At 48.1% G+C, this 27,490-nt stretch overlaps 1 protein-coding gene across 2 annotated transcripts in view; it reads left to right on the top strand.

Moving 5' to 3' along the window:
• LOC129708907 (solute carrier family 26 member 9-like) overlaps positions 1-25,482 on the top strand; it is a 104,715-nt gene extending 79,233 nt beyond the window's left edge. For both annotated transcript variants that reach the window (XM_055654962.1, XM_055654961.1), the window contains exons 15-21: positions 5,248-5,340; positions 7,252-7,362; positions 8,392-8,664; positions 10,388-10,442; positions 16,609-16,742; positions 21,570-21,647; positions 25,253-25,482. In XM_055654962.1, coding sequence (XP_055510937.1) covers positions 5,248-5,340; positions 7,252-7,362; positions 8,392-8,664; positions 10,388-10,442; positions 16,609-16,742; positions 21,570-21,647; positions 25,253-25,306 — 798 coding nt within the window. In that variant the 3' untranslated portion in view covers positions 25,307-25,482. The remainder of the gene's footprint in view (positions 1-5,247; positions 5,341-7,251; positions 7,363-8,391; positions 8,665-10,387; positions 10,443-16,608; positions 16,743-21,569; positions 21,648-25,252) is intronic.
• The last annotated feature ends 2,008 nt before the right edge of the window (positions 25,483-27,490 follow it).

The raw sequence follows: 27,490 nt of genomic DNA, 5'->3' as shown, positions 1-27,490 counted from the left end.
AAGACATGTTTGAAACTAGTACGATGTTCAACAAAGTTACTTTGAAAAACATATCCATTGACTTGGCCTCCACCACCCATGTCAATGAATTCCGCAGATTCACCACCCTCTGACTAAATACATTCCTCCTCATCTCCTTTCTAAACGTATTGTACGTCCTTTTATTCTGAGGCTGTGCCCTCTGGTCCTGGACTCTCCCACAAGCAGAAACACCCTCTCCACATCCACTCTATCCGGGGCCTTTCATTATTCGAATTTTCCATCAGTTGCTGACCTTATATTGATGCAGACCACAAACGTGACCAGGACAGAGAGGGGTTTGGTCACCCTTGCTGCAGGAAGGATGTCTTTAAAGTGACAAGTGTAGCAGGGAAGATTCACGAGGATGTTGCCAGGAGTCCAGGGGGCTGAGCTACAGGGAGAGGTTGGGCAGGCTTGGAGCGCTGGTCAGGCAGCATCCCTGGAGAACATGGATCGGTGACGTTTCAGGCCTTCTGCCTGCCACTATTTTTGTAAACCAGCATCTGCATTTTCCTTGTTTTAACATCCTAACTTTTAAAGATAGATACAAATTGTTGCATTAACTCAGCGGGTCGGGCAGCCTCCATGAATAAAAAGGATAGGTGACGTTTCGGACCAGGACCCTTCTTCAAACTGAGGCAGGGTCCCGACCAAAAACATCATCTAGCCATTTCCTCCAGAGATGCTTCCTGACCCGTTGAGTTACTCCAGCACTTTGTGTCTATCTTTGGTATAAACCAGCACCTGCAGTTCCTTTTTATTACATTCCGTCTTTTGAATGTTGTTGCGGTGGTTCCTGCCTCAACTACCACCTCTGGCAGCTCGTTCCATACACCCACCTGTGTGAAATAAGTTGTCCTATAGACTCGGCTTGTACTCGCTAGAATTTAGAAGATTGAGGGGGGATCTTATAGAAACTTACAAAATTCTTAAAGGGTTGGACAGGCTAGATGCTGGAAGATTGTTCCCGATGTTGGGGAGGTCCAGAACAAGGGGTCACAGTTTAAGGATAAGGGGGAAGTCTTTTAGGACCGAGATGAGGAAAACATTTTTCACACAGAGAGTGGTGAATCTCTGGAACTCTCTGCCGCAGAGGGTAGTCGAGGCCAGTTCATTGGCTATATTTAAGAGGGAGTTAGATGTGGCCCTCGTGGCTAAGGGGATCAGAGGGTATGGAGAGAAGGCAGGTACAGGATACTGAGTTGGATGATCAGCCATGATCATATTGAATGGCGGTGCAGGCTCGAAGGGCCGAATGGCCTACTCCTGCACCTATTTTCTATGTTTCTATGAAAGCTAGGGCATAGGAAATAGGTAACGTTTCGGGCCGAACCCCGAAGGGGTTCGGCCCGAAACGTTGCCTATTTCCTTCGCTCCATAGCTACTGCTGCACTACTGAGTCGGATGATCAGCCATGATCATATTGAATGGCGGTGCAGGCTCGAAGGGCCGAATGGCCTCTACTCCTGCACCTAATTTCTATGTTTCTATGTTTCTATGTTACTCTCGCAGTTTAAACCCGTGTCCTCTAGTTCTTTGGACGAGACAGATGTTATTTGTTTTAAATGCATTGGTTGGAGCTTTCACCAAAACTATGACTCAACAAAGATTTTAGCCCGTGTTAAGTGTCAGTTGTGACTGGCATAAGCTTTGTCTTATTGTAATGTCTCCCACTTGGATGGCTCGGAGTTCCCAACCACGAAATAGCTCTTGTAAATATTAATGGGTGGAACTAATATCCATGGCAACCTCCTTGCCGCTGCTGCAGCTTTAACTGTTTAAATGAAATATGAATGCCCACACGTTTGGCCGAGTAAATGGACCATAGACAATAAGGTGCAGGAGTAGAGGCCATTCAGCCCTTCCAGCCAGCACCGCCATTCACTGTGACCATGGCTGATCATCCACAATCAGTACCCCGTTCCTGCCTTCATTCCCTGACTCCGCTATCTTTAAGAGCCCTATCTAGCTCTCGAATTGAAAGCATCCAAAGAACCGGCCTCCACAGTGAATTCCACAGACTCACAACTCTCGGTGTGAAAAAGTTTTTCCTCATCTCCGTTTTGAACCGTGAACTTGCTCACGAACATCAGCAGTAGACAATTCATAGAGTCATAGAGTCCTACAGCATGGAAACAGGCCCTTTGGCCTAACTTGCCCATGCTGACCAACATGCCCTATCTATACTAGTCCCACCTACCTTTGCTTGGCCCATGTCCCTCTAAACCTAAGATACACACAAAATACTTGACTAACTCAGTGAGTCAGGCAGAATGACTGGAGAAAAGGTATAGGTAATGTTTTGGATTGAATCTGAGAAAGGTTTCAGATCTCTGAAGCTGCCTGGCTCGTTGATTGATCCAGTATTTTGTGTCTATCTCCAGTATAAAGCAGCATCTGCAGTTCCTTCCTACTCAATCCCTCAAAACCTATCCTATCCTTGTATCGATCTAGATGTTCTTTAAACATTGCGATCGTACCTTCCTTAACTATCTCCTCCAGCAGCTCGTTCCGTACGCTTTAGGCTTTAATTTAGACTTTAGAGACTCAGCGAAAAAACAGGACCTTGGGCCGTCCGAGTCCGCACAAACCAGCGATCACCTTGTTCACTAACACTATCCTACACACACTAGGGACAATTTATAATTTACAGAAGCCAATTAATCTACTAAACCACACGCAATATACAATAGACAATAGACAATAGGTGCAGGAGTAGGCCATTCGGCCCCTCGAGCCAGCACCGCCATTCAATGTGATCATGGCTGATCATCCCCAATCAGTACCCCGTTCTTCCCTTCTCCCCATATCCCCTATTTTTAAGAGCCCTATCAAGCTCTCTCTTGAATGCACCCAGAGAACCGGCCTCCACCGCCCTCTGAGGCAGAGAATTCCACAGACTCACAACTCTCGGTGTGAAAAAGTTTTTCCTCGTCTCCGTTCTAAGTGGGGTACTCCTTATTCTTAAACTTTGGAGTGTGGGAGGAAACCGGAGCACCCGGAGAAAACACGCGCAGTCACGGGGAGAACATGCAAACTCCGCACAGACAGTGCCCGTAGCCGGGATCGAACCCGAGCGCCCCTCACACCCACCACCCTTTTTGTGTAAAAAAGTGAATTAAATCTTTCCCCTCCCCCCTCCTTAAAGATTCCGGCGTAGAAAAGATTAGTAACAATCACAAATTGTCCAACTGTGGGGCAAGGGTATTTAGGAAATGCAGGACAACAGGTCCTTCAGCAATTATGGAGAGAAGGTGAAGGTTCACCAGCTGGGTGAAGTCTCTCCACCCTAAATCTCAGCCTGACAGGATCGCTCTGCACATTCCGGCATTTTCCATCACGCCGGTGCAGGGTGGATCACTCGGTGTAAGTTCACACCGACACTGTGGCCTGGCCATGGAAATTTCCTCTGGCCCTCAGCTGCAAGACTGGAAAACAAACCAGATGCTGGGCGCGGCTCAGTGGCGCAGCGGTAGAGTCGCTGCCTCACACCTCACGCCAGAGACCCCGGGTTCGATCCTGACCGCGGGCGCTGACTGTACGTTCTCACTGTGGCCCGCGTGGGTTTTCTCCGGGCGCTCCGGTTTCCTCCCACACTCCAAAGACGTGCAGGTTCTTGTAGGTTAATTGGCTTCGGGGAAAAAACTGCTAAAATTGTCCCTAATGTGTGGGATGATGCTAGTGTGCTAGGATCGCTGGTCAGCACGGACTGAGTGGGCCAAAGGGCCTGTTCCCGCTGCTGTACCTCTAAACAACAAGAAGGGTCTCAACCCGAAAAATCACCTATTCCTTTTCTCCAGAGATTCTGCCTGACCTCCAGATATTTGTCTGTCTTCAAAATACAATTCAATATACATATACATACATACATACATACATACATACATACATACATACATACATACATACATACATACATACATACATACATACATACATACATACATATATAAAACCAACAGATAAATAAATAAACAATAATAGTGCAGTCAAAAATATTGCCCCCAGGTCTATAAAGTTCGGAGCCTATCAGGAGGTTAGTCATAGAATCATAGAGTGATACAGCATGAAAACAGGCCCTTCGGCCCAACTTGCCCACACAGGCCCATCTATACTCGTCCCACCTCCTTGAGTTTGGCCCATATCCCTCCAAACCTGTCCTATCCATGCACCCCTCTAATTGTTGGGAGAGTCCCTGCCTCAGTTTCCTGCTCTGGCAGCTTGTTCCATACACCCACCACCCTTTGTGTTGAAAAAGTTACCCCTCAGATTCCCATTCAATCTTTTCCCCTTCACCTTAAACCTATGTCCTCTGGTCTTCGATTCACCTACTCAGGGCAAGAGGCTCTACCCGATCTATTCCTCTCATGATTTTATACCCCTCTATAAGGTTATAGTGTTTAATAGCCGGGTGGTTGTGGAGAAGAAGCTGTTGCAGGTCGGACTTAGAGTGTGGTGACTTCAATGAATGAATGAAAAAGTTTATTGGCCAAGTATTCACATACAAGGAATTTGCCTTGGTGCTCCGCCCGCAAGTGACAACCACATACAGTGACAGTTATGCCCCGGTCCCACTTAGGAAACCTGAACGGAAACCTCTGGAGACTTTGCGCCTCACCCAGGGTTTCCGTGCGGTTCCCGGAGGTTGCAGGTGGTTGCCGGAGGTTGCAGGTAGTGGAAGCAGGTAGGGAGACTGACAAAAACCTCCGGGAACCTCCAGGAACCGCACAGAAACCTTGGGTGGGGCGCAAAGTCTCCAGAGGTTTCCGTTCAGGTTTCCTAAGTGGGACAGGGGCATTCGGAATGACACATAAAACATTAAACATTAATAATAAGACATTCTTTATTAAACGTGAATTAAATAAAATACCAGAGTAAAAGGAGGCTACAGATTTTTGGTTATTGTGTAGAGCTACTGCTCGTGGGGAAAAGCTGTTTTTATATCTGGCTGTGGCAGCTTTGACAGTCCGGAGTCGCCTTCCAGAGGGAAGTGATTCAAAGAGTTTGTGGCCAGGGTGAGAGGGGTCAGAGATGATCTTGCCCGCTCACTTCCTGGCGGGTAACTTTTCAGTAGTGGGTTTCTAGCCCAGAGATGCTTTTATGCTGCCGTGTAGGTTCTATTAATGACATCTAATACCAGATCTCGGGACTGTTTGACTGCTTAACATGAAACAAAATCCTTAATCAGTAACTGAACACAAAAAAATCATTGTGCTTCTCTTCCAGGCAAAAGAAATCAGTGGAATAAAAATCATCACCTACTGCTCTCCGCTGTATTTTGCAAATGTGGAGTTTTTCCGAACGAAAGTGATCAAAAAGGTAAAATATCACCGATTCAAACTCATAGATTAATTTGCACTAAAACGTTGGGATAGTCCATGCCTCAGCTTCCTGCTCTGGCAGCTCGTTCCATACACCCACCACCCTCTGTGAGAAAAATTACCCCTCTGGTCCTCTTTTAAGTCTAACTTCCATTTGGATAAGTTGGCATATTGGGCTAGTAGTCATTCCCTGTATTTCCAACAAAACCCTTCCTATCCATGTATCTTAGTTTAGAGTAACAGCATGGAAACAGGCCCTTCGGCCCACCGAGTCCATGCTGACCATCCTCACACTCGATCTATAATATCCCACTTTTGTCTCCCACATACTAGTCTACTGCCAATTAACAATAGACAATAGACAATAGGTGCAGGAGTAGGCCATTTGGCCCTTCGAGCCAGCACCGCCATTCAATGTGATCATCCCCAATCAGTACCCCGTTCCTGCCTTCTCCCCAATTCCCCTGACTCCGTCAAACCTGCACGTCTTTGGAATGTGGGAGGAAACTGGAGCATCTCACGAGAACCCAAGTGGTCACGGGGAGAACGTGCAAACTCCGTACAGACAGAGCACCTAGTCAGGATTGAACCCGGGTCTCTGGTGCTGTGAGGTAGCAGCTCTACCCGCTGCACCACTGTGCCTCCCCAAATGACTTTCAAAAGTTGTTACTGTATCGACTTCTATAGCTAATTCTGGCAGCTCATTCCAGGTATGGACTACCCTCTGAGTGGAAAGATCGCCCCTGATGTCCCACATAAGTCTCTCACCCTAGGCCCTCCCATTTTATAATCCAGGGGGGAATTAGAAGAATGGGGGGGGGGACCTTGTTGAAACTTACCGCATAGTGTAAGGCCTGGATAGAGTGGATGTGGAGAGGGTGTTTCCACTAGTGGGAGAGTCTAACCTGGGACCAGAGGTCACAGCCTCAGAATTAACAGAGATGAGGAGGAATTTCTTTAGTCAGAGGGTGGTGAATCTGTGGAATTCTTTGCCACAGACGGCTGTGGAGGCCAAGTCAATGGATACTTTTAAGGCAGAGATGGATAGATTATTGATTAGTATGGGTGTCAGGGATGATAGATAAATAGAAACATAGAAAATAGGTGCAAGAGGAGGCCATTCGGCCCTTCGAGCCAGCACCGCCATTCATTGTGATCATGGCTGATCGTCCCCAATCAATAACCCGTGCCTGCCTTCTCCCCATATCCCTTGACTCCACTAGCCCCTAGAGCTCTATCTAACTCTCTTATATCCATCCAGTGACTTGGCCTCCACTGCCCTCTGTGGCAGGGAATTCCATATGGGGAGAAAGCAGGTGAATGGGGTTAGGAGGGAGAGATAGATCAGCCATGATTGAATGAAGTAGTAGACTCGATGGGCCGAATGGCCTAATTCTGCTCCTATCCCAGCCGATCCAACCTTTCCCTACTACTCCCTGCAACCTGTTAGAAATGTATAAAATTCTTAAGGGGTTGGACAGGCTAGATGCAGGAAGATTGTTCCCGATGTTGGGGAAGTCCAGAACTAGGGGTCACAGTTTAAGGATAAGGGGGAAGTCTTTTAGGACTGAGATGTGAAAAACATTTTTCACACAGAGAGTGGTGAATCTGTGGAATTCTCTGCCACAGAAGATAGTTGAGGCCAAAGTTCATTGGCTATATTTAAGAGGGTTAGATGTGGCCCTTGTGGCTAAAGGGATCAGGGGGTATGGAGAGAAGGCAGGGACAGGATACTGAGTTGGATGATCATATTGAATGGCGGCGCAGGCTCGAAGGGCCGAATGGCCTCTACTCCTGCACCTACTTTCTATGTTTCTATGTTTCTAACTCAAGCCTTCGAGTCCTAATGTTCAAGCTTTCGAAAGGCGCGGTGACGATCGCAGCTAAGTCACTCTTTTCTCTCCCGCAGTCGGGGTTCGATCCGGTGAAGGTTCTAATAGCCAAGAAGAAGTACCTCAAAGCTGCAAAGCGAGAAGAACAAGAAATGGATGCCAGAAGACCAAGTAACCTCGTCAACAAGGTATGGTTGATAACGCATAGGCAGTTCTTGGTTGAGATTGACACTCCAGCATTTGGTGTCTATCTTCGGTGTAAACCGGCATCTGCAGTTCCTTCCTACACATGTTCAAGAGGGAACGGCAGATGCTGGAAAATCGAAGGTAGACAAAAGTGCTGGAGAAACTCAGCGGGTGCAGCAGCATCTATGGAGCGAAGGAAATAGGCAACGTTTCGGGCCGAAACCCAGAAGGGTTTCGGCCCGAAACGTTACCTATTTCCCATTTCCTTCGCCCTTGGTTTCGGCCCGAAACGAGGCCCCTTCGCTCCATAGATGCTGCTGCACCCGCTGATTTTCTCCAGCACTTTTGTCAACCTCGCTTCCTACACATCTCGCCATTGTTCCCGATGTTGGGGAAGTCCAGAACAAGGGGTCACAGTTTGAGGATAAGGGGGAAGGAAGTCTTTTAGGACCGAGGTGAGAAAAAAAAAATTCACACAGAGAGTAGTGAATCCGTGGAATTCTCTGCCACAGAAGGTAGTTGAGGCCACAGTTCATTGGCTATATTTAAGAGGGAGTTAGATGTGGCCCTTGTGGCTAAAGGGATCAGGGGGTATGGAGAGAAGGCAGGTACAGGCTACTGAGTTGGATGATCAGCCATGATCATATTGAATGACGAATGGTGCAGGCTCGAAGGGCCGAATGGCCTCTACTACTCCTGCACCTATTGTCTATGTTTCTATGTTTCTATTTCCCCTGCCTCAACTATTTCCTCTGGCAGACACAAGGAATTGCAGATACGCAAAAAAGCTGGAGAAACTCAGCGGGTGCAGCGGCATCTATGGAGCGAAGGAAATAGGTAACGTTTCGGGCCGAAACCCTTCTTGGAATTGCAGAAGCTGGTTTACCAAAAAAAAGACACAAAGTGCTGGAGTAAACTCAACAAAGGTCAAGCAGGCATCTCTGGAGAGGGCAAATGGCCTACTCCTGCACCTATTTACTATGTTTCTATGTTTCTATGTTTCATTCCCCCCCCCCCCTCTTCTGTTGCAGCAAGTGTCCCTGCAGGAGCTGGTGAAGGAGGTGGAGGCGGAGTCGTCCATGGACTGTAACAATAACTCGGTGGACGAATCCCCGCGGATATCCTACATCACGGTCAACACCCCCAACGGGCTCCACGAGAGGATGGACAAGTCCACGTTGGAGGCGGACAACCCCGAAGACCCCATCAAACTCGCCCACCCCATCGTCGACATTCACACCCTCATCCTGGACATGAGCGGAGTGTGTTTCGTCGACCTCATGGGAATCAAAGTCCTGGGAAAGGTGAGCGGCGGGCCAAGCCCTTCAAATGGACGCACCACCGTCAACATTACGCCCCTGGGGCTTAGACCACCGTGTGGTTTGCTCGACTGCGTTGGTCATTGTGTGGCGCAGCGGTTAGAGTTGTCGCCTCACGGCGCCCCGAGACCCGGGCTCGATCCCGACCGCGGGCGCCTGTCGGTACGGAGTTTGCACGTTCCCCCCGTGACCTGCGTGGGTTTTCAACGAGACCTTCGTGAAGAACGTTTGGTGCAAGATAAAGTCTAGTAAAGTCCGATCAAAGAGAGCCTAAGGGCCTCCAATGAGGTAGAAAATAGTCCGCCCTCTAGTTATGATAGGATGACTATAGACAATAGGTGCAGGAGTAGAGGCCATTCAGCCCTTCGAGCCAGCACCACCATTTGTGATCATGGCTGATCATCCACAATCAGTACCCCGTTCCTGCCTTCTCCCCATATCCCCTGACTCCGCTATCTTTAAGAGCCCTATCAAGCTCTCTCTTGAAAGTATCCAGAGAACCGGCCTCCATCGCCCTCTGAGGCAGAGAACTCCACAGACTCACAACTCTCTGTGAGAAAAAAGTGTTTTCTCATCTCCATTCTAGATGCCTTACCCCTTCAGTTGCCTGACAACAGCTGGGGCGAAACTGTCCCTGAATCTGGAGGTGAGCGTTTTCGCACTCCTGTACCTCTTGCCCGATGGGAGAGGGTGTAGTTCTGGTCACTCCATTACAGGAAGGACATGAAGGCTTTGGAGTGGGTGCACGAGTCAAGTCAAGTCAAGTTTATTCGTCACAAACGCATACGAGACGTGCAGTGAAATGAAAAAGTGGCAAATGCTTGCGGATTGTGCCAAAAAACCACAAACAGAATCACATATTCACATATTACATATTTGTGGGAGGGGGAAAAAAAGGTGCAGTGGACTGCTACCTGGATTAGGTGGATTTATCAGACCCTCTCTCACACCTCCCGCTGCTGAAAGACTCATCCATGCCTTCATCTCCTCTCGACTGGACTATTGCAACTCACTTCTCCTTGGCATCAGCTCCACCTACATCAAGCGACTCCAACTGGTCCAGAACGCAGCCGCCCGACTCATCACCCACACCAAATCCTGGCATCACATCACTCCAGTCCTCAAACAATTTCACTGGCTTCCCATCTCCCACCGGATCACCTACAAAATCCTGGTCCTCACCTACAAAGCCCTCCACCATCTGGCCCCCCCCATATCTCACTGACCTCCTCTCCCCCTACCAACCCTCACGGTCCCTCAGATCCACATCAGCCGGTCTCTTCTCCATCCACAAGTCCAACCTTCGCAGTTTTGGGGACAGAGCCTTCTCCAGGGCAGCTCCCAGGCCCTGGAACTCCCTCCCCCAACTGATCCGCAATTCCGTGTCCCTCACATTCTTCCAGTCCCGCCTCAAGACCCATCTCTTCACCTCTGCCTATCCTTAGCCCCACGTCCCCCTCCCTTTTCATCTGTGCTTGAATTGCCTCATACTGTGTTTTGAATTGAATTCTGTCTTTAATTTGTGTACTAGTCATGTCTCTACTATTTATTTCATTCCGCTTACATGTTTTTCCTCTACCTGCTAAATTTTTGTAAGGTGAAAAGGCGCCCATTAATAAAATTTATTATTATTATTATTTATATTTATGTATTCATTTGCTTTTTATCTTATTATTTGTTCTTCTGATTGCTGTCTTTGTTTGCACAGATGTGTTCAAACTACAAGAAGATTGGCGTGACCATTTTCCTAGCTGGTATAAGAGGTGAGAATCTTTAACGTGTCGACTCTGCTCAAATTTGGTTTGGTTTAGTTTAGTTTATTGTCACTGTGAAAAGTTTTTTTGTTGCTTGCTATCCAGTCAGTGAAAAGACAATATATATATGGTATAATATATATATATATATATTATATGTATTTAGTCAATGAATTTTTTTAAGGCAGAGATAGACAGATTCTAGTACGGGTGTCAGGGGTTATGGGAGAAGGGGGTTAGGAGGGAGAGATAGATCAGCCATGATTGAATGGCAGAGTAGACTTGAATGGGCCGAATGGCCTTATTCTGCTCCTATCACTTATGAACTAAGCACGCAGCCTTGAGATGCCCCTGACCCAAAACGTCACCGATACATTTCAGGTAACACGCCCCTCAAAATTAGGCAACAAAAGACAATAGACAATAGGTGCAGGAGGCCCTTCGAGCCAGCACCGCCATTCAATGTGATCATGACTGATCATCCCCATTCAGTAGGTAGACAAAAATGCTGGAGAAACTCAGCAGGTGCAGCAGCATCTATGGAGCGAAGGAAATAGGCAACGTTTCGTCCCGAAACGTTGCCTATTTCCCTTCCCTCCATAGATGCTGCTGCACCAGCTGAGTTTCTCCAGCATTTTTGTCTACCTTCCATTTTCCAGCATCTGCAGTTCCTTCTTAAACATCCGCAATCAGTACCCCGTTCCTGCCTTCTCCCCATATCTCCTGACTCCGCTATCTTTAAGAGCCCTATCTAGCTCGCTCTTGAAAATATCCAGAAAACTGGCTTCCACCGCCCTCTGAGGCGGAGAATTCCACAGACTCACAATTCTCTGTATTGAAAAGTGTTTCCTCATCTCCGTTCTAAATGTCCTACCCCTTATTCTTAAACACCTCTGATAAATCCATTCCACAGTGAAGGAAGAGAGAATCATATGGATATTAGAATATTCAGACATAGAGTGATGGAAACAGGCCCTTCGGCCCAACTTGCCCACACCAACCAACATGCCCCATCTACACTAGTTCCATTTGCCTGCATTTGGCCCATATCCCTCCAAACCTGTCCTATCCATGTACCTGTCCAAATTACTCTTAAAGGTAACAACAGTACCTGCCTCAACTACCTCCACCGACAGCTTGTTCCATACACCCACCACCCTTTGGGTAGAAAGGTTACCACTCAGATTCCTATTAAATCTGTCTTATGCTGAGAGAATGGAGCAGCTGGGCTTGTACACTCTGGAGTTTAGAAGGATGAGAGGGCATCTCATTGAAACATATAAGATTGTTAAGGGCTTGGACACATTAGAGGCAGGAAACATGTTCCCGATGTTGGGGGAGTCCAGAACCAGGGGCCACACAGTTTAAGAATAAGGAGTAAGCCATTTAGAACGGAGACGAGGAAACACTTTTTCTCACAGAGAGTTGTGAGTTTGTGGAATTCTCTGCCTCTGAGTGCGGTGGAGGCAGGTTCTCTGGATGCTTTCAAGAGAGAGCTAGATAGGGCTCTTAAAGATAGCGGAGTCAGGGGATATGGGGAGAAGGCAGGAATGGGGTACAGATTGGGGATGATCAGCCGTGATCACATTGAATGACGGTGCTGGCTCGAAGGGCCAAATGGCCTACTCCTGCACCTATTGTCTATTGTCTATTGTCTATACATTTTTCCTTAAACCTTAAAGCTTCGGCCCAACTTGTCCATGCCGACCAACATGCCCCATCTACACTAGTCCCGCCTGCCCACGTTTGGCAGATATCCCTCCAAACCTGTCCTGTCCATGTATCTGTCTAGTTGCTTCTAGAAACCTTGCGATAGTCCCAGCCTCAACTACCTCCTCTGGCAGCTCGTTCCATAAACCCAACCACTGCCCTTTGCATGATTCAAGATTCAAGAGAATTTATTGTCATGTGTCCCAGATAGGACAATGAAATTCCTGCATTGCTTCAGCACAACAGAACATAACAGGCATAAATAAATAAATACAGCAAAGGGTGTCAGGCACCATTTGTTCCTTTGACGCCCAATGAGTAATGGCACATTAGTTTTCATCGGGTTAATGCTTTGACACTATGAATGTGCAGTTTTAAGTGCTAAAAAGAACACACTACCACCCACCACTATTTATGAGAGGCATATCGCTAATAAATAGCAACTGCACTTTGATTGAACACCTTTGACCGTTGCTTAAGCATGGGAGGATTTTATTGTCATGTTTATATCTCATATAACTTAATAAATGTTAATACACACTGATAATAGGATATTGATTGCGTGCTTGTAAGCAGAATTCTCTGTGCCTTGCCTTATAAGATTATAAGATACAAATAAGATTGTTAAGGGATTGGACACGCTAGAGGCAGGAAACATGTTCCCGATGTTGGGGGGAGTCCAAAACCAGGGGCCACAGTTTAAGAATAAGGGGCAGGCCATTTAGAACGGAGATGAGGAAACACTTTTTCACCCAGAGAGTTGTGAGTATGTGGAATTCTCGGCATCCAATTGGAGGCCAATTTTCTGGATGCTTTCAAGAGAGAGTTGGATAGGGCTCTTAAAGATAGCGGAGTCAAGGGATATCGGGAGGAGGCAGGAACGGGATACTGATGATCAGCCAAGGAAAAAGGAATGTGACTTTTCGGGTCAAGACCTTCTTCAGACGTCCCGACCCAAAACGTCACCCATCATTTCTCTCCAGAGATGCTTGGCTGACCTGCTGAGTTACTGAACAGCAGTTGTAGGGTTTGTAAACCTGGTACTTAATAGTTAATATAAAAAATGTCCAAATTTTTTTTTTTTTAAACGCTCAATGTAGTGCAAAAACAAAACCAAGCACAAAGTCCCTTGTGCCAACTAGACAGTTCATAGACTGGAGTTTAGTTGACGCTCGCAGTGTCAATCAACTGTGTGCGGCACGGTGACACAGCGGTAGAGTTGCAGCCTTAAACCCCTGTCCCACGGTACGAGTTCATTCCACGAGCTCTCCCCGAGTTTGCCCCGATTCGAACTCGGAGATTTACGGTAATGGCCGCTCGTCGGTACTCGGGGCTCTCGTGGACATTTTTCAACATGTTGAAAAATCTTCACCAGTCTTCCCGTGCTTACCTGCCGTTAGCGAGTCTTCCCGAGTACCTGCCGTTAGCGCTAAGAGACGTCCCCGAGCTCCGACGTACCCGCTACGTTCATTCTCCGTACTTACCACGAGTTTGATTTTTTTTAAACTTGGGAGAGCTCTTGGATGGAGCCAGTGACCTGGGTTCGATCCTGACTACGGGTGTATGTTCTCTCCGTGACCTGCGCGGGTTTTTCTCCGAGATCTTCGGTTTCCTCCCAGACGTAAAGGTTTATAGGTTAATTGGCTTGGCATAAATGTTAAAAAGAAATTGTCCCTAGTGTGTTTAGCGTAATGTTAGTCAGTGTGGGTTGCTGGTCTGTGCAGACTCGTTGGGCCGAAGGGCTTGTTTTACACGCTGTGTCTCTAAATTCAAATAAACTAAACGGAACCACTGAGTTACTCCAGCACTGTGCGTTCAGATTCCAACAAGATTTCAGTTCCTTGTGTCTACTCTGGTAATGCTATTACGGTTTTAATTGTTTGGACAAAAATAAATTTCTGACAGTGAACCACTTCAGGAACGCTGGGTACATTACGTACTTGCCTGTTGGCAAAGTCCATCTCAGCAAGTTGCAAACTCACATATTGCCAAACCGCTGTTGAACTCAACACAGAGAGGAAAACATTTCCGGGCAGAATATTTTAATTTAGTTTAGTTTAGAGATACAGCGAGGAAACAGGCCCTTCAGCCCATCGAGTCCACGCCGACCAGCGATCCCAGCACACTAGCCCTATCCTGCGCACACTCGGGACGTTTTTCACACTTATACCAAGCCAATTAACCCACGAACATGTACGTCTTTGGAGTGTGGGGGGAAGCCGAAGATGTCGGAGAAAACCCACGCAGGTCACGGGGAGAACGTGCAAACTCCGTACAGACAGCACCCGTAGTCAGGATTGAACCCCAATCTATGGCGCTGTGAGGCAACAACTCTACTGCTGCACCACCGTTGATATCTAAAGGGCTTCAGTTTATTCTGGCATATTGGAGCATTTTTTTAAATATCAAATGTTTGCTGATGATTTTGATGATGCATGATGTTGCTCCTTCCTTTATGTAGTGTGTTTAGCATAATGTTAGTCAGTGGGGGTCGCTGGTCTGCCCCTGCTCGCATGCCCCTGCTCCTATACTCATACTTTATGAGTATAGGAGCAGGGAGCTTCTACTGCAGTTGTACAGGGTCTTGGTGAGACCACACCTGGAGTATTGCGTACAGTTTTGGTCTCCAAATCTGAGGAAGGGCATTATTGCCATAGAGGGAGTGCAGAGAAGGTTCACCAGACTGATTCCTGGGATGTCAGGACTGTCTTATGAAGAAAGACTGGATAGACTTGGTTTATACTCTCTAGAATTTAGGAGATTGAGAGGGGATCTTATAGAAACTTACAAAATTCTTAAGGGGTTGGACAGGCTAGATGCAGGAAGATTGTTCCCGATGTTGGGGAAGTCCAGGACAAGGGGTCAGAGCTTAAGGATAAGGGGGAAATCCTTTAAAACCGAGATGAGAAGAACTTTTTTCACACAGAGAGTGGCGAATCTCTGGAACTCTCTGCCGCAGAGGGTAGTCGAGGCCAGTTCATTGGCTATATTTAAGAGGGAGTTAGATGTGGCCCTTGTGGCTAAGGGGATCAGAGGGTATGGAGAGAAGGCAGGTACGGGATACTGAGTTGGATGATCAGCCATGATCATATTGAATGGCGGTGCAGGCTCGAAGGGCCGAATGGCCTACTCCTGCACCTAATTTCTATGTTTCTATGTAGTTTAGTTTAGATATACCACATGGAAACAGGTCCTTCGGCCCATTGACCCGTTCACACTAGTTCTATGTTAGCCCACTTTCTCATCCACTCCCTGCACATTAGGGGGCAATTTACAATGGGCCGATTAACCTACAAACCCCGGGATGTGGGAGGAAACCGGAGCACCCGGGGAGAAACCCACGCAGTCACAGGGAGAACGTGCAAACTCCACATGGACATCACCTGTAGTCAGGGTTGAACTCTGATCTGTGCGCATCAGGCACAAGGTCCTGCGGCAACTCAGTAGGACAGGCAGCATCTCTGGAGATTAAAGGATGGGTGATGTTGCAGGTCTGAAGAACAGCCGGAAGGGACCTGACCCTGAAACATCACCTGTCCATTTTACTCCGGAGATGCTGCCTGAGTCGCTGAGTTACTCCAGCACTTGGTGCCTATCTCCAGTACATACCAGCATCTGCAGTTCCCTGCGACACACAGTGGGTTTAAGGGCATGTTTCCGTACTGCAAGTTTAATTCAATCAAAGGTACACAAAAATGCTGGAGAAACTCAGCGGGTGCAGCTGCATCTACGGAGCGAAGGAAATAGGCAACGTTTCGGGCCGAAACCCGTAAGGGTTTCGGCCCGAAACGTTACCTATTTCCTATTTCCTTCGCCATTGGTTTCGGCCCGAAACATCGCCCATTTCCTTCGCTCCATAGATGCTGCTGCACCCGCTGAGTTTCTCCAGCGCTTTTGTCTAGGTGCAGGAGTAGGCCATTCGGCCCTTCGAGCCAGCACCGCCATTCAATGTGATCACGGCAGATTCGTCAGGCAGATTCGAAATTCACTCAAAACTGTAATGTCTCCAGTAATGTCCGATCAAAGATAATCCGAGACTCTCCTATGAGGTAGATCGTAGTTCTGTCAGTCAGTCAGTCACGTTTATTTGTCACATACACATACGAGATGTGCAGTGAAATGAAAGTGGCAATGCTCGCGGACTTTTGTGCAAAAGACAAACAACAAAACAACCAAACAAATTATAAACACAATCATAACACACATATTCTTTTACATAATAGAAGGAAAAACGTTCTGTAGAGTTAGTCCCTGGTGAGAAAGGCGTTTACAGTCCGAATTGCCTCTGGGAAGAAACTCCTTCGGGGCCTTTCTCTAGACGGTTCAGTTGCCTGATAACAGCCGGGAAGAAACTTGTCCCCGAATCTGGAGGCGTGCGTTTTCACACTTCTGTACCTCTTGCCCGATGAGAGAGGGGGGAGAAGAGGCTGCTTCTAATCCTGCCGCTAAATATTTGTTCCAACAGATCAAGTGTTTGAGGATATCGAGACTGGCGGCATGTTTGAAGACCATGGCCTGGAACGCAGTTGTCTCTTCTTGTCCGTGCACGATGCTGTGCTCTACGCGCTGGCCAGCCGTCAGGATGCACCCAAGGAAAAAGTAACCGACTTTTTAAATCATTTTGTTTGAGTTCGAGTTGGACTTTAGTGCATTGTCATGTCTCCCGAGTGTCCCCAAGTGAAAACCTTTCCAGTCAGCGGAAAGACAATACATGATTACAATCGAGCTGTACAGAGTGTGCAGTTTAGTTTAGTTCAGAGATACAGCGCGGAAACAGGCCATTCGGCCCACGCTGACCAGCGAACCCCGCACGCTAATACTATCCCACTAGGGACAATTTACAAATTCACTAAAGGCAATTAGCCTACAAACCGGTACGTTTTTGGAATGTGGGAGGAAACCGGGGGAGGCACCCGGGGGAAGCCCCACGCAGGTCACGGGGAGAACGTGCAAACTCCGTACAGACAGCACCCGTGGTCAGTATCGAACCTGGGTCTCTGGTGCTGTGAGGCAGCGACTCTACCCGCTGCCACCCCTCTGATACAGGATACAGGGAAATAATGGGAACAACTTCTGGTGCAAGATAAAGCCGGCAAAGTCCGATTGGAGATAGTACGAGGGTCTCCAATGAGGTCGATAGCAGCTCAGGACTGCTCGCTAGTTGGTGGTGGGGTGGCTCAGTTGCCTGATAATGTGCTGTTTAAAATATGAAAGAAACCTTTGTCATCGTCCCAGAACAAACAAACCCAATGTTCCTTCAGAATAGAGTGACAGCTAATATAATCCAAATCACCTGGAGCTTTTGTTTTTATTTTAGTTTAGGTTAGAGATACAGCTTGGAAACAGGCCCTTCGGCCCGTCGAGTCCACGCTTGTCATCGATCGCCCCTTCACACTAGTTCCATCTTATCCCCGCTTTCTCATCCACTCCCTACACACTAGGGGGCAATTTGCAGAGGGGCCGATTCACCTACAAACCCGCACGTCTTTGGGATGTGGGAGGAAACCGGAGCACCCGGAGGAAACCCACGCGGTCACAGGGAGGACGTGCAAACTCCACGCACACAGTCAGCTCCCCAGGTCAGGATCGAACCCGGGTCTCTGGCGCGATGAGACAGCAGCTCCACCCGCTGCGTCACTGCACCACCCACTGTAAACAGCAAGAACATAATTCAGAATCTGTTCCTCTTTAGATTGCAGCCTTAAATCTCACCAGTCATTAGTGAATGTTTATCTGTACAAGATAATCTCAATAGTTTCTCTCACTGTTTAAACAATACTTTGAGTACTTTTTTTTTAAACTTGACATTTGAAGCAGAACAGTTATGATGGGGTTGAGAGGGAAAGAAAGATTGGCCATGATTGAATGGCGGATAGACTCGATGGGCCGAACGGCCTAATTCTGCTCCTATCACTTATGAACATGAGAAGTAAGTAAGTAAGTAATTAGAAACACAGAAACATAGAAAATAGGTTGCAGGAGGAGGCCATTCGGTCCTTCGAGCCAGCACCGCCATTCATTGCAATCATGGCTGATCGCCCCAATCAAAAACCCGTGCCTGCCTTCTCCCCATATCCCTTGACTCCACTAGCCCCCAGAGCTCTATCTAACTCTCTCTTAAATCCACCCAGTGACTTGGCCTCCACTGCCCTTTGTGGCAGGGAATTCCACAAGTTCACAACTCTCTGGGTGAAAACGTTTTTTCTCACCTCAGTCTTAAATGACCCCCCCTATATTCTAAGACTGTGTGGCCCCTGGTTCTGGACTCGCCCCACATTGGGAACATTTTTCTGCTGCTGGGCTTCGAGTTTGACTCACAGGAGCACGACACAAGTACACGGAGGTCTGTTGTATCAGCGGAGTTATATGATTAAATAAAATTAAGTGAACAATGTACAGGTGCGTAGATACAGGTGTGCAATGTACAGGTGCTTAGATACAGGTGTGCAATGTACAGGTGCTTAGATACAGGTGTGCAATGTACAGGTGTGTATATACAGGTGTGCAATGTACAGGTGTGTAGATACAGGTGTGCAATGTACAGGTGTGTAGATACAGGTGTGCAATGTACAGGTGTGTAGATACAGGTGTGCAATGTACAGGTGTGCAATACAGGTGTTTAGATACAGGTGTGCAATGTACAGGTGTGTATATACAGGTGTGCAATGTACAGGTGTGTAGATACAGGTGTGCAATGTACAGGTGTGTAGATACAGGTGTGCAATGTACAGGTGTGTAGATACAGGTGTGCAATGTACAGGTGTGTAGATACAGGTGTGCAATGTACAGGTGTTTAGATACAGGTGTGCAATGTACAGGTGTGTATATACAGGTGTGCAATGTACAGGTGTTTAGATACAGGTGTGCAATGTACAGGTGTGTATATACAGGTGTGCAGGTGTGCAATGTACAGGTGTGTAGATACAGGTGTGCAATGTACAGGTGTGTAGATACAGGTGTGCAATGTACAAGTGTGTACATACAGGTGTGCAATGTACAGGTGTTTAGATACAGGTGTGCAATGTACAGGTGTATAGATACAGGTGTGCAATTTACAGGTGTGTAGATACAGGTGTGCAATGTACAGGTGTGTAGATACATGGACAACAGTGCAGAAGAAACATGACCAATGGGTCGACTGGGCTTGTATTCACTGGAATTTAGAAGGATGAGAGGATTTATTCTGGAAACATGGAAAATTCTTAAGGGATTGAACAGACTAGATGCAGGAAACATGTTCCCGAACTCAATGCCGCAGAGGGCTGTGGAGCCCTCTAAAGAAATTCCATCACATCTCCTTTCCAAAGGAACGTCCTTTTAAGCTGGGGTCTATCAGAATCGAACCTGGCTCTGGCGCTGTAAGGTAACGGCTCAAACAGCTGCGCCACTATGCCACCCAGTGTTTGAAACGTAGAAACATAGACAATAGGTGCAGGAGTAAGCCATTCGGCCCTTCGAGCCAGCACCGCCCTTCAATATGATCATGGCTGATCATCCTGAATCAGTACCCCGTTCCTGCTTTCTCCCCATACCCCTCGATTCCGTTAGCCCTAAGAGCTAAATCTAACTCTCTCTTGAAAATATAGAAACGGACATAGAAACATAGGAGTAGGCCATTCGGCCCTTCGAGCCAGCACCACCATTCATTGTGATCATGGGTGTTGAACATCGGTTGAATTGGCCTCCACTGCCTTCTGTGGCAGAGAATTCCACAGATTCACAACTCTCTGGGTGAAAAAGTTTTTCCTCATCTCAGTCCTAAATGGCCTTATACTTCTTATTCTTAAACTGTGTGTGACCCCTGGTTCTGGACTCCCCCCAACATCGGGAACATTTTTCCTGCATCTAGCCTGTCCAATCCTTTCAGAATTTTAGGTGGACAAAAATGCTGGAGAAACTCAGCGGGTGAGGCAGCATCTATGGAGCGAAGGAAATAGGCAACGTTTCGTCCCAAAACGTTGCCTATTTCCTTCGCTCCATAGATGCTGCCTCACCCGCTGAGTTTCCCCAGCATTTTTGTCTACCTTCGATTTTCCAGCATCTGCAGTTCCTTCTTAAATACTTTAAGAATTGTATATGTTTCTATAAGATCTCCTCTCATCCTTCTAAATTCCAGTGGACTGATTTCAAAGTGCTTTGTTGTTTATTTTGTATTCCGTTTCGCCGTCCTTATGGGCTGCTGCTCAGGATATTTCCAGCCCCTTATCAGTGCTGTTTGCCAGCCTTTGTGTCAAGGTGAAATCAAGAACAAATATAGACCTAACAGTTCGACACAAAGGCGTTTGTAGGTTAGATACGGGCTTCAGCAGTTGCGCTCAATATTTCCCCCAAATTGTCGCCAAATTCCGTAGAACTCTTTCAGGACTTCGTCGAGACTCTCCGTAGAACTACGCCTTGGCATAAAGGCCGGCATTCTTGGTTCTTGGTCCTCCAAAATATTCCAAATGGAATTTAAACTGGAGGAGGTGGAGGGAGAGACTTAAGCCAGAAAGGGGTTATTGGGAAGAAAGAGCTACTTTAAATGTAGTTGCATCTGGTCGGGTAACTATAGTTGGGTGGAAGGTACACAAAATTGCTGGAGAAACTCAGCGGGTGCAGCAGCATCTATGGAGCGAAGGAAATAGGCGACGTTTCGGGCCGAAACCCTTCTTCAGACTGATGATTGGTAGGAGATTATTCCGTGCTTTAATTGTGCGGGGGAAGAACGAATTGCTGTACACATCTGTCTTTGTAGCTCAAATTGGATCGAATGCCCTCGTCTGCTCCTAATTGGTTTGGGTTTGGTGTAGGTCTTGTAGTCTATGTCTAGCTGACCATTTAACATTTTGTAAAAACATGTCAAACGGTGAGCTTCACGTGTGTCTTGGGGAGGGTTCCAACCCGACCAGAGAGTTCAGAAGTTTGGTGACATTCGCTTCTCTCTCATAGGCATACAGCACTAATGAGGCGTGGAGAGGGATAGCATTAGTGTGCGGGGATCGCTGGTCGGAATGGACTCGGTGGGCCGAAGGGCCTGTTTCCGCGCTGTATCTCTGAATTAAACTAAAAGTTAAAAGTTTGGGCGAATAGTGTTCGGCGCGGGGCGACGAAATCCACGCCGACCATCGATCGCCTGTTCACACTCGTTCTATGTTATCCCACAATTTCTCATCCGCTCCCCACACACGAGGGGCAGTTTGCAGAGGGCTGATCGACGCACAAAGCCGCACGTCTTTGGGATGCGGGAGGAAACCGCAGCACCCGGAGGAAAACCCACGCAGTCGCAGGGAGAACGTGCAAACTCCACACAGACAGCAACTGAGTCCGCATTGAGCTGGTGGCCCTGGCGCTGCGAGGAGGCGCGCCTACCCCCTGCACCACTCTGCCGCCCGTGCATTCATTTCACCTTTCAGTAAGTTTCATCTGTAAAAACGTGTACCATTGCAGGTCCCAGATGCATCAGCGATCTACATGAACGAAGACGTGTCAAGCGATGAAAACGACGTGAATCAGGATTTGGAACAGGTACGAAACGGTGACACTTTCCCCGCAATGTCCATTGGATACCAGCCTCCCTTCTCCGCTAGAGAATGCTGCCTGCAATAGTGGGTATTTGGCTGCCGGGAGAGGTTAGACAAACTTGCATTGTCTTGGTTTCTCTGGAGCCTGAGGGGGTGGCCTGATGTTGGTGAATGTTATGGACTGAAAATAATGGGAAAGTTGAAGGGAAGGCAAAGAGTTGTCCAGCACAGAAATAGACCCTTCATCCCACCAGGCACATGCTATCCTTTACATCCATCCACACTAGATCCTTCATCCCACCAGCTACATGCAAACCAACCGTCCATCTACACTAGACCCTTCATCCCACCAGGTACATGCTATCCTTTACATCCATCTACACTTAGCTGCGGCACGGTGGCGCAGCGGTAAAATAGCTGCCTCCCAGCGCCAGAGACCCGGGTTCGATCCCGACTACGGGCGCTGTCTGTACAGAGTTTGTGCATTCTCCCCCCGTGACCGGCTTGGGTTTTCCTCCGAGATCTCCGGTTTCCTCCCACACTCCAAAAACGTACGTGCGGGTTTGTAGGTTAATTGGCTCGGTGTAAAAATGTAAAATTGCCCCGGGGTGGGTTGTGTTAGTGTGCGGGGATCGATGGTCGGCCACGGACCCAATGGGCCACGGGGCCTAATTACTGTGCTGTATCTCTAAATTAAACTAAACTAAAGGTTCAATTGAGCTTCATTGCCACGAGTGCACTGCAGGGTGACATTATTTTTGCATTGACCACATTTGCACTGAGTCACGGCCATATTTTGGCACCATGTACAAAATAACTCCAAAGGCTAAATCAAGGGGTTTTAGCAGGCCCTATCAGACGGGGGGGGGGGGGGGGGGGGGGGGGCTGTCTGCTTGGGGGCCATTAAACTTGAGGGGCTTCTGCTTGATCTTAGAAACATAGAAACATAGAAACTAGGTGCAGGAGTGTAGGCCATTCGGCCCTTCGAGCCTGCACCGCCATTCAATATGATCATGGCTGATCATCCAACTCAGTATCCCGCACCTGCCTTCTCTCCATACCCTCTGATCCCCTTGGCCACAAGGGCCACATCTAACTCCCTCTTAAATATAGCCAATGAACTGTGGCCTCGACTACCCTCTATGGCAAAGAGTTCCAGAGATTCACCACTCTCTGTGTGAAAAAAGTTCTCCTCATCTCGGTTTTAAAGGATTTCCCCTTTATCCTTAAGCTGTGACCCCTTTTCCTGGACTTCCCCAACATCGGGAACAATCTTCCTGCATCTAGCCTGTCCAACCCCTAAGAATTTTGTAAGTTTCTATAAGATCCAGCCTCAATCTCCTAAATTCTAGAGAGTATAAACCAAGTCTATCCAGTCTTTCTTCATAAGACAGTCCTGACACCCCAGGAATCAGTCTGGTGAACCTTCTCTGCACTCCCTCTATGGCAATAATGTCTTCCTCAGATTTGGAGACCAAAACTGTACGCAATACTCCAGGTGTGGTCTCACCAAGGAACTGCAGATGCTGGTTTAAACTGATGGCAGACACAAAGTGCTGAAGCAACACAGTGGGGACAGGCAGCATCTCTGGGGAGAAGGAATGGGGGGGCGTTTCGGCAGGAGACCCTTCTTCATGCGTCTTTACCTGTCCATAGAAACACAGCGTTTAGCAGAGCGTAAGATTGTTAAGGGTTTGGACACGCTAGAGGCAGGAAACATGTTCCCGATGTTGGGGGAGTACAGAACCAGGGGCCACAGTTTAAGAATAAGGAGTAAGCCATTTGGAACGGAGACGAGGAAACACTTTTTCTCACAGAGAGTGGTGAGTCTGTGGGCGGTGGAGGCCTGTTCTCTGGATACTTTCAAGAGAGAGCTAGATAGGGCTCTTAAAAATAGCGGAGTCAGGGGATATGGGGAGAAGGCAGGAACGGGGTACTGATTGGGGATGATCAGCCATGATCACATTGAATGGCGGTGCTGGCTCGAAGGGCCGAATGGCCTACTCCTGCACCTAGACAAAAGCGCTGGAGAAACTCAGCGGGTGCAGCAGCATCTATGGAGCGAAGGAAATGGGCGACGTTTCGGGCCGAAACCAAGGGCGAAGGAAATAGGAAATAGGTAACGTTTCGGGCCGAAACCCGGAAGGGTTTCGGCCCAAAACGTTGCCTATTTCCTTCGCTCCATAGATGCTGCTGCACCCACTGAGTTTCTCCAGCAATTTTGTCTACCTTCGATGTTCCAGGTCCCTTCTTAAACTACTCCTGTGTCTATTGTCTATTGTCTATTATTCAGATTCAGATTCAGATTCATTCAGAAAACTTTATTGTCTGTCGTAACAGTAAATCTTCTTGGACGTGGCTCAACATACAGACAGGACAATGTACTGATAAACAAGTCACCCAACACAGATTTCCGCGAGCACACACACACAGTGTGTATCGATCTTAAAAGCAAATATAAAGATTAAAAACTGTTAAAAATAGACAAGATCAAAGTTGTGGACAGGTGTAAAGTGGCAATGCGTCGGGGGTTAATTTGTCCATTGTTCATTTTTTATTTTGTTTTGTATTTAATATTTTTTTAACAAAACAGAACAAAACAAACAAAAAAAAAAACTCTCTGGCGCTCCACCCAAGGACCAGGGACCTTCAAGGGTCTTGGCTGGGGTTGGGAGACTGGTAGAACAGGCTCCCTCTTGAAAATGCTTAACGCTTCGGCAGGGCGAGTCCCTCCCCCCCCGGACAAAACTCGGGAACTATGCGACATGGAGCATTTACAAAGGTGGACAACAGGAAACAAAAAGGGAGGAGAAAAAAAAATAATTATAATTTAAAAAATAATATTAATAAAACTAAGCCGCAAGACATAACAGTATTGGTACAATACACATGGTGCTACACATAGAAACATAGAAACATAGAAACATAGAAATTAGGTGCAGGAGTAGGCCATTCGGCCCTTCGAGCCTGCACCATTCGCCATTCAATATGATCATGGCTGATCATCCGACTCAGTAGTGCAGCAGTAGCTATGGAGCGAAGGAAATAGGCAACGTTTCGGGCCGAATCCCGAAGGGGTTCGGCCCGAAACGTTACCTATTTCCTATGCCCTAGCTTTCATAGAAACATAGACAATAGGTGCAGGAGTGGGCCATTCGGCCCTTCGAGCCTGCACCGCCATTCAATATGATCATGGCTGATCATCCAACTCAGTATCCCATCCCTGCCTTCTCTCCATACCCCCTGATCCCTTTAGCCACAAGGACCACATCTAACTCCCTCTTAAATATAGCCAATGAACTGGCCTCAACTACCCTCTACACATTCATTTTTTATTTAAGCTGTTTATGGCAATGGGAATGAATGAGTTTTTGTGGATGTTTTTCTTGGATAGGGGGGGACTTTATATCGACGGCCTGATGGCAGAAGTTGGAAAGACTTGTGCGGGGGGGGTGGGGTGGATCCTGTGTAATGAGATCCTTGGAGTTGCGGTTGAATGTAGAGGTGGGGGAGTCAGTCATGAAGAAGTATTTTTGCTGTTACGATAATTTGTGCTTCCCCCCCCCCCCCTCACCAACCCCCCCCCAACCCCCCCCCCCCCCCCCACAGGTCATGTTTGGAACAATGTTTGACAATAGCGCTGGAGACCACACGATTCTGTGAACAAACTCAGCGAGCGTGGCGAACAAACGCAAGTGATTTGCCCTCGAAGCCAGAGAGCTCTCGGATCAAAGAACTTGTTCAAATGTGTATTGTCAAGTGCATCGCACTGAGTCGTGATACACAGAGTGATATGGGAAAAAAAAAAAAGGGGGTGTGTGATGTGCTGCGGGCACCAGTTTTTAGTTAAAGACTCTCTTTCTTGGTTGTAGTGAACTATTTCTTATGTTTTAAAAAAAAAAAAAAAAAAAAGCACACAATGGGCCGGCGAATCTTCGAATCGTTTAATTTGGCGCATGTGGAAAAAAAAAAAATATTGTTGTACTTGGTTGAGATATCCCTGCTGAGTGACTGGTATCAGCGAAATCTCCGCCCAAGTGATGCTGGCGCTGGAAGTGTCACTTCCTTTCTTCCTCGGTTGTTTCCCCCCAGGCTGGAGTTTGATTTGCTCCCACTGTCTGGGTTATTCTTCTTCTTCTTCTCGTTTCGTGTGGCCTGTGGCGTGCACAGCCTAAAGTTGTTGGACAACTTGTTCTATTTGATCTTCCGTTTTGTGCACGCCGAGTTGATTGCATTAGTGGAAGCGGGGCGGGAAACATCACGTGAAGGTTGCAATCTTCCAACCCCCTCTGGGTTCCGTCGAGGGACCCCCAAGCCTCTGCCGCTGGGGTCGGTGCTTAATTGGGAAGGACAAGTGCATTGTTTGCGAGATGGACCACCAACCAACCCCCCCCCCCCCCCCCCCCCTCCCCCCCCCTCTCTGGCTCTCCACCCAAGGACCAGCGGCCCTCAAGGGTCTCGGCCGGGGGTTGGGAGACTGGTAGAACAGGCTCCCTCTTGAAAATGCTTAACGCTTCGGCAGGGCGAGTCCCCCCCCCCCCCAAGCCAGGACAAAACTCGGGGACTATTTCAGCCCGAGGTGGGTGGGTGGCAAACTTGCCACATGGAGCATTTACAAAGGTGGAGAAACTCAGCGGGCGCAGGCAGCAGCATCTATGGAGCGAAGGAAGGAAATGGGCGATGTTTCGGGCCGAAACCAAGGGGGAAGGAAATAGGAAATAGGTAACGTTTCGGGCCGAAACCCGGAAGGGTTTCGGCCCGAAACGTTGCCTATTTCCTTCGCTCCATAGATGCTGCTGCACCCGCTGAGTTTCTCCAGCACTTTTGTCTACCTTCGATTTTTCCAGCATCTGCAGTGCCTATACAAAAGAATCGAGTGAATGGGTTAGTTAGTTAGTTAGTTAGTTGAGGTTGTGTATGTGGCCACCACACACACACACACACACACACACACACACACACACACACACACACACACACACACACACACACACACACACACACACACACACACACACACACACACACACACACACACACACACACACACACACACACACACAGCCACAATTCCAACAAGGCTCCTATTCTGTCGGCCAACATTGGTCAGGATGTCCACATGGTCGGACTTACGCTGCCCTCGGGGTTGTTCTTCCCACTGGGATACCAATAAGTGCGGGTCCCACCACCGATTTTCATCCGGACAAAAATCACGAGAGCGCACTTGAAATCCACCACACACCCCCCCACCCACCTCCCCCTCACCCCCAAAATGTGGCCCCAAGGCCGGGTGAGGTGGTCGACCTCGACCCCATCGGGACATCCGCGGCAGATGTTTGCAAGATGGACCACCAACCAACCCCCCTCTCTGGCGCAGATCCGTTCCCGTAGCCGACTTTGCGGGCCGGGATCTCCGCTGCCGAGGCGGGACGTCCCGGTACCGCTGGGACCCCCATCGGTGGCCGTGACCTCCGTTGGTCCGCCAACGCGGACAATCCGGGAAGGCTCTGGGAAACAAGGGAAATCGGTGGTGGGCCCGTGTATTTACGTCCTTGCTTAGTCTAGAAAGCCAGCTCACACACAATATCCCAATGGAGATCAGTTAGTTAGTTACCTACGGTGGCAGCAGCGGGTAGAATTTCCGCCTCACAGCGCCAGGGACCCGGGTTCGATCCCGACCACGGGTGCTGTCTGTACGGGGTTTGTACGTTCTCCCCGTGAACTGCGTGGGTTTTCTCTCCGGGTGCTCCGGTTTCCTCCCACACTCCACAGACTCACATGTTTGTAGGTTAATTGGCTTGGCAACATTGTAAATTGTCCCCTAGTGTGTGTGGGGATCGCTGGTTG

The sequence above is a fragment of the Leucoraja erinacea genome, chromosome 24, assembly GCF_028641065.1.
Source record: "Leucoraja erinacea ecotype New England chromosome 24, Leri_hhj_1, whole genome shotgun sequence".
Lineage (NCBI taxonomy): Eukaryota > Metazoa > Chordata > Chondrichthyes > Rajiformes > Rajidae > Leucoraja > Leucoraja erinaceus.
The sequence above is the reverse complement of the archived record's forward strand: the minus strand, read 5'-3'. Positions and strand labels throughout refer to the sequence as shown.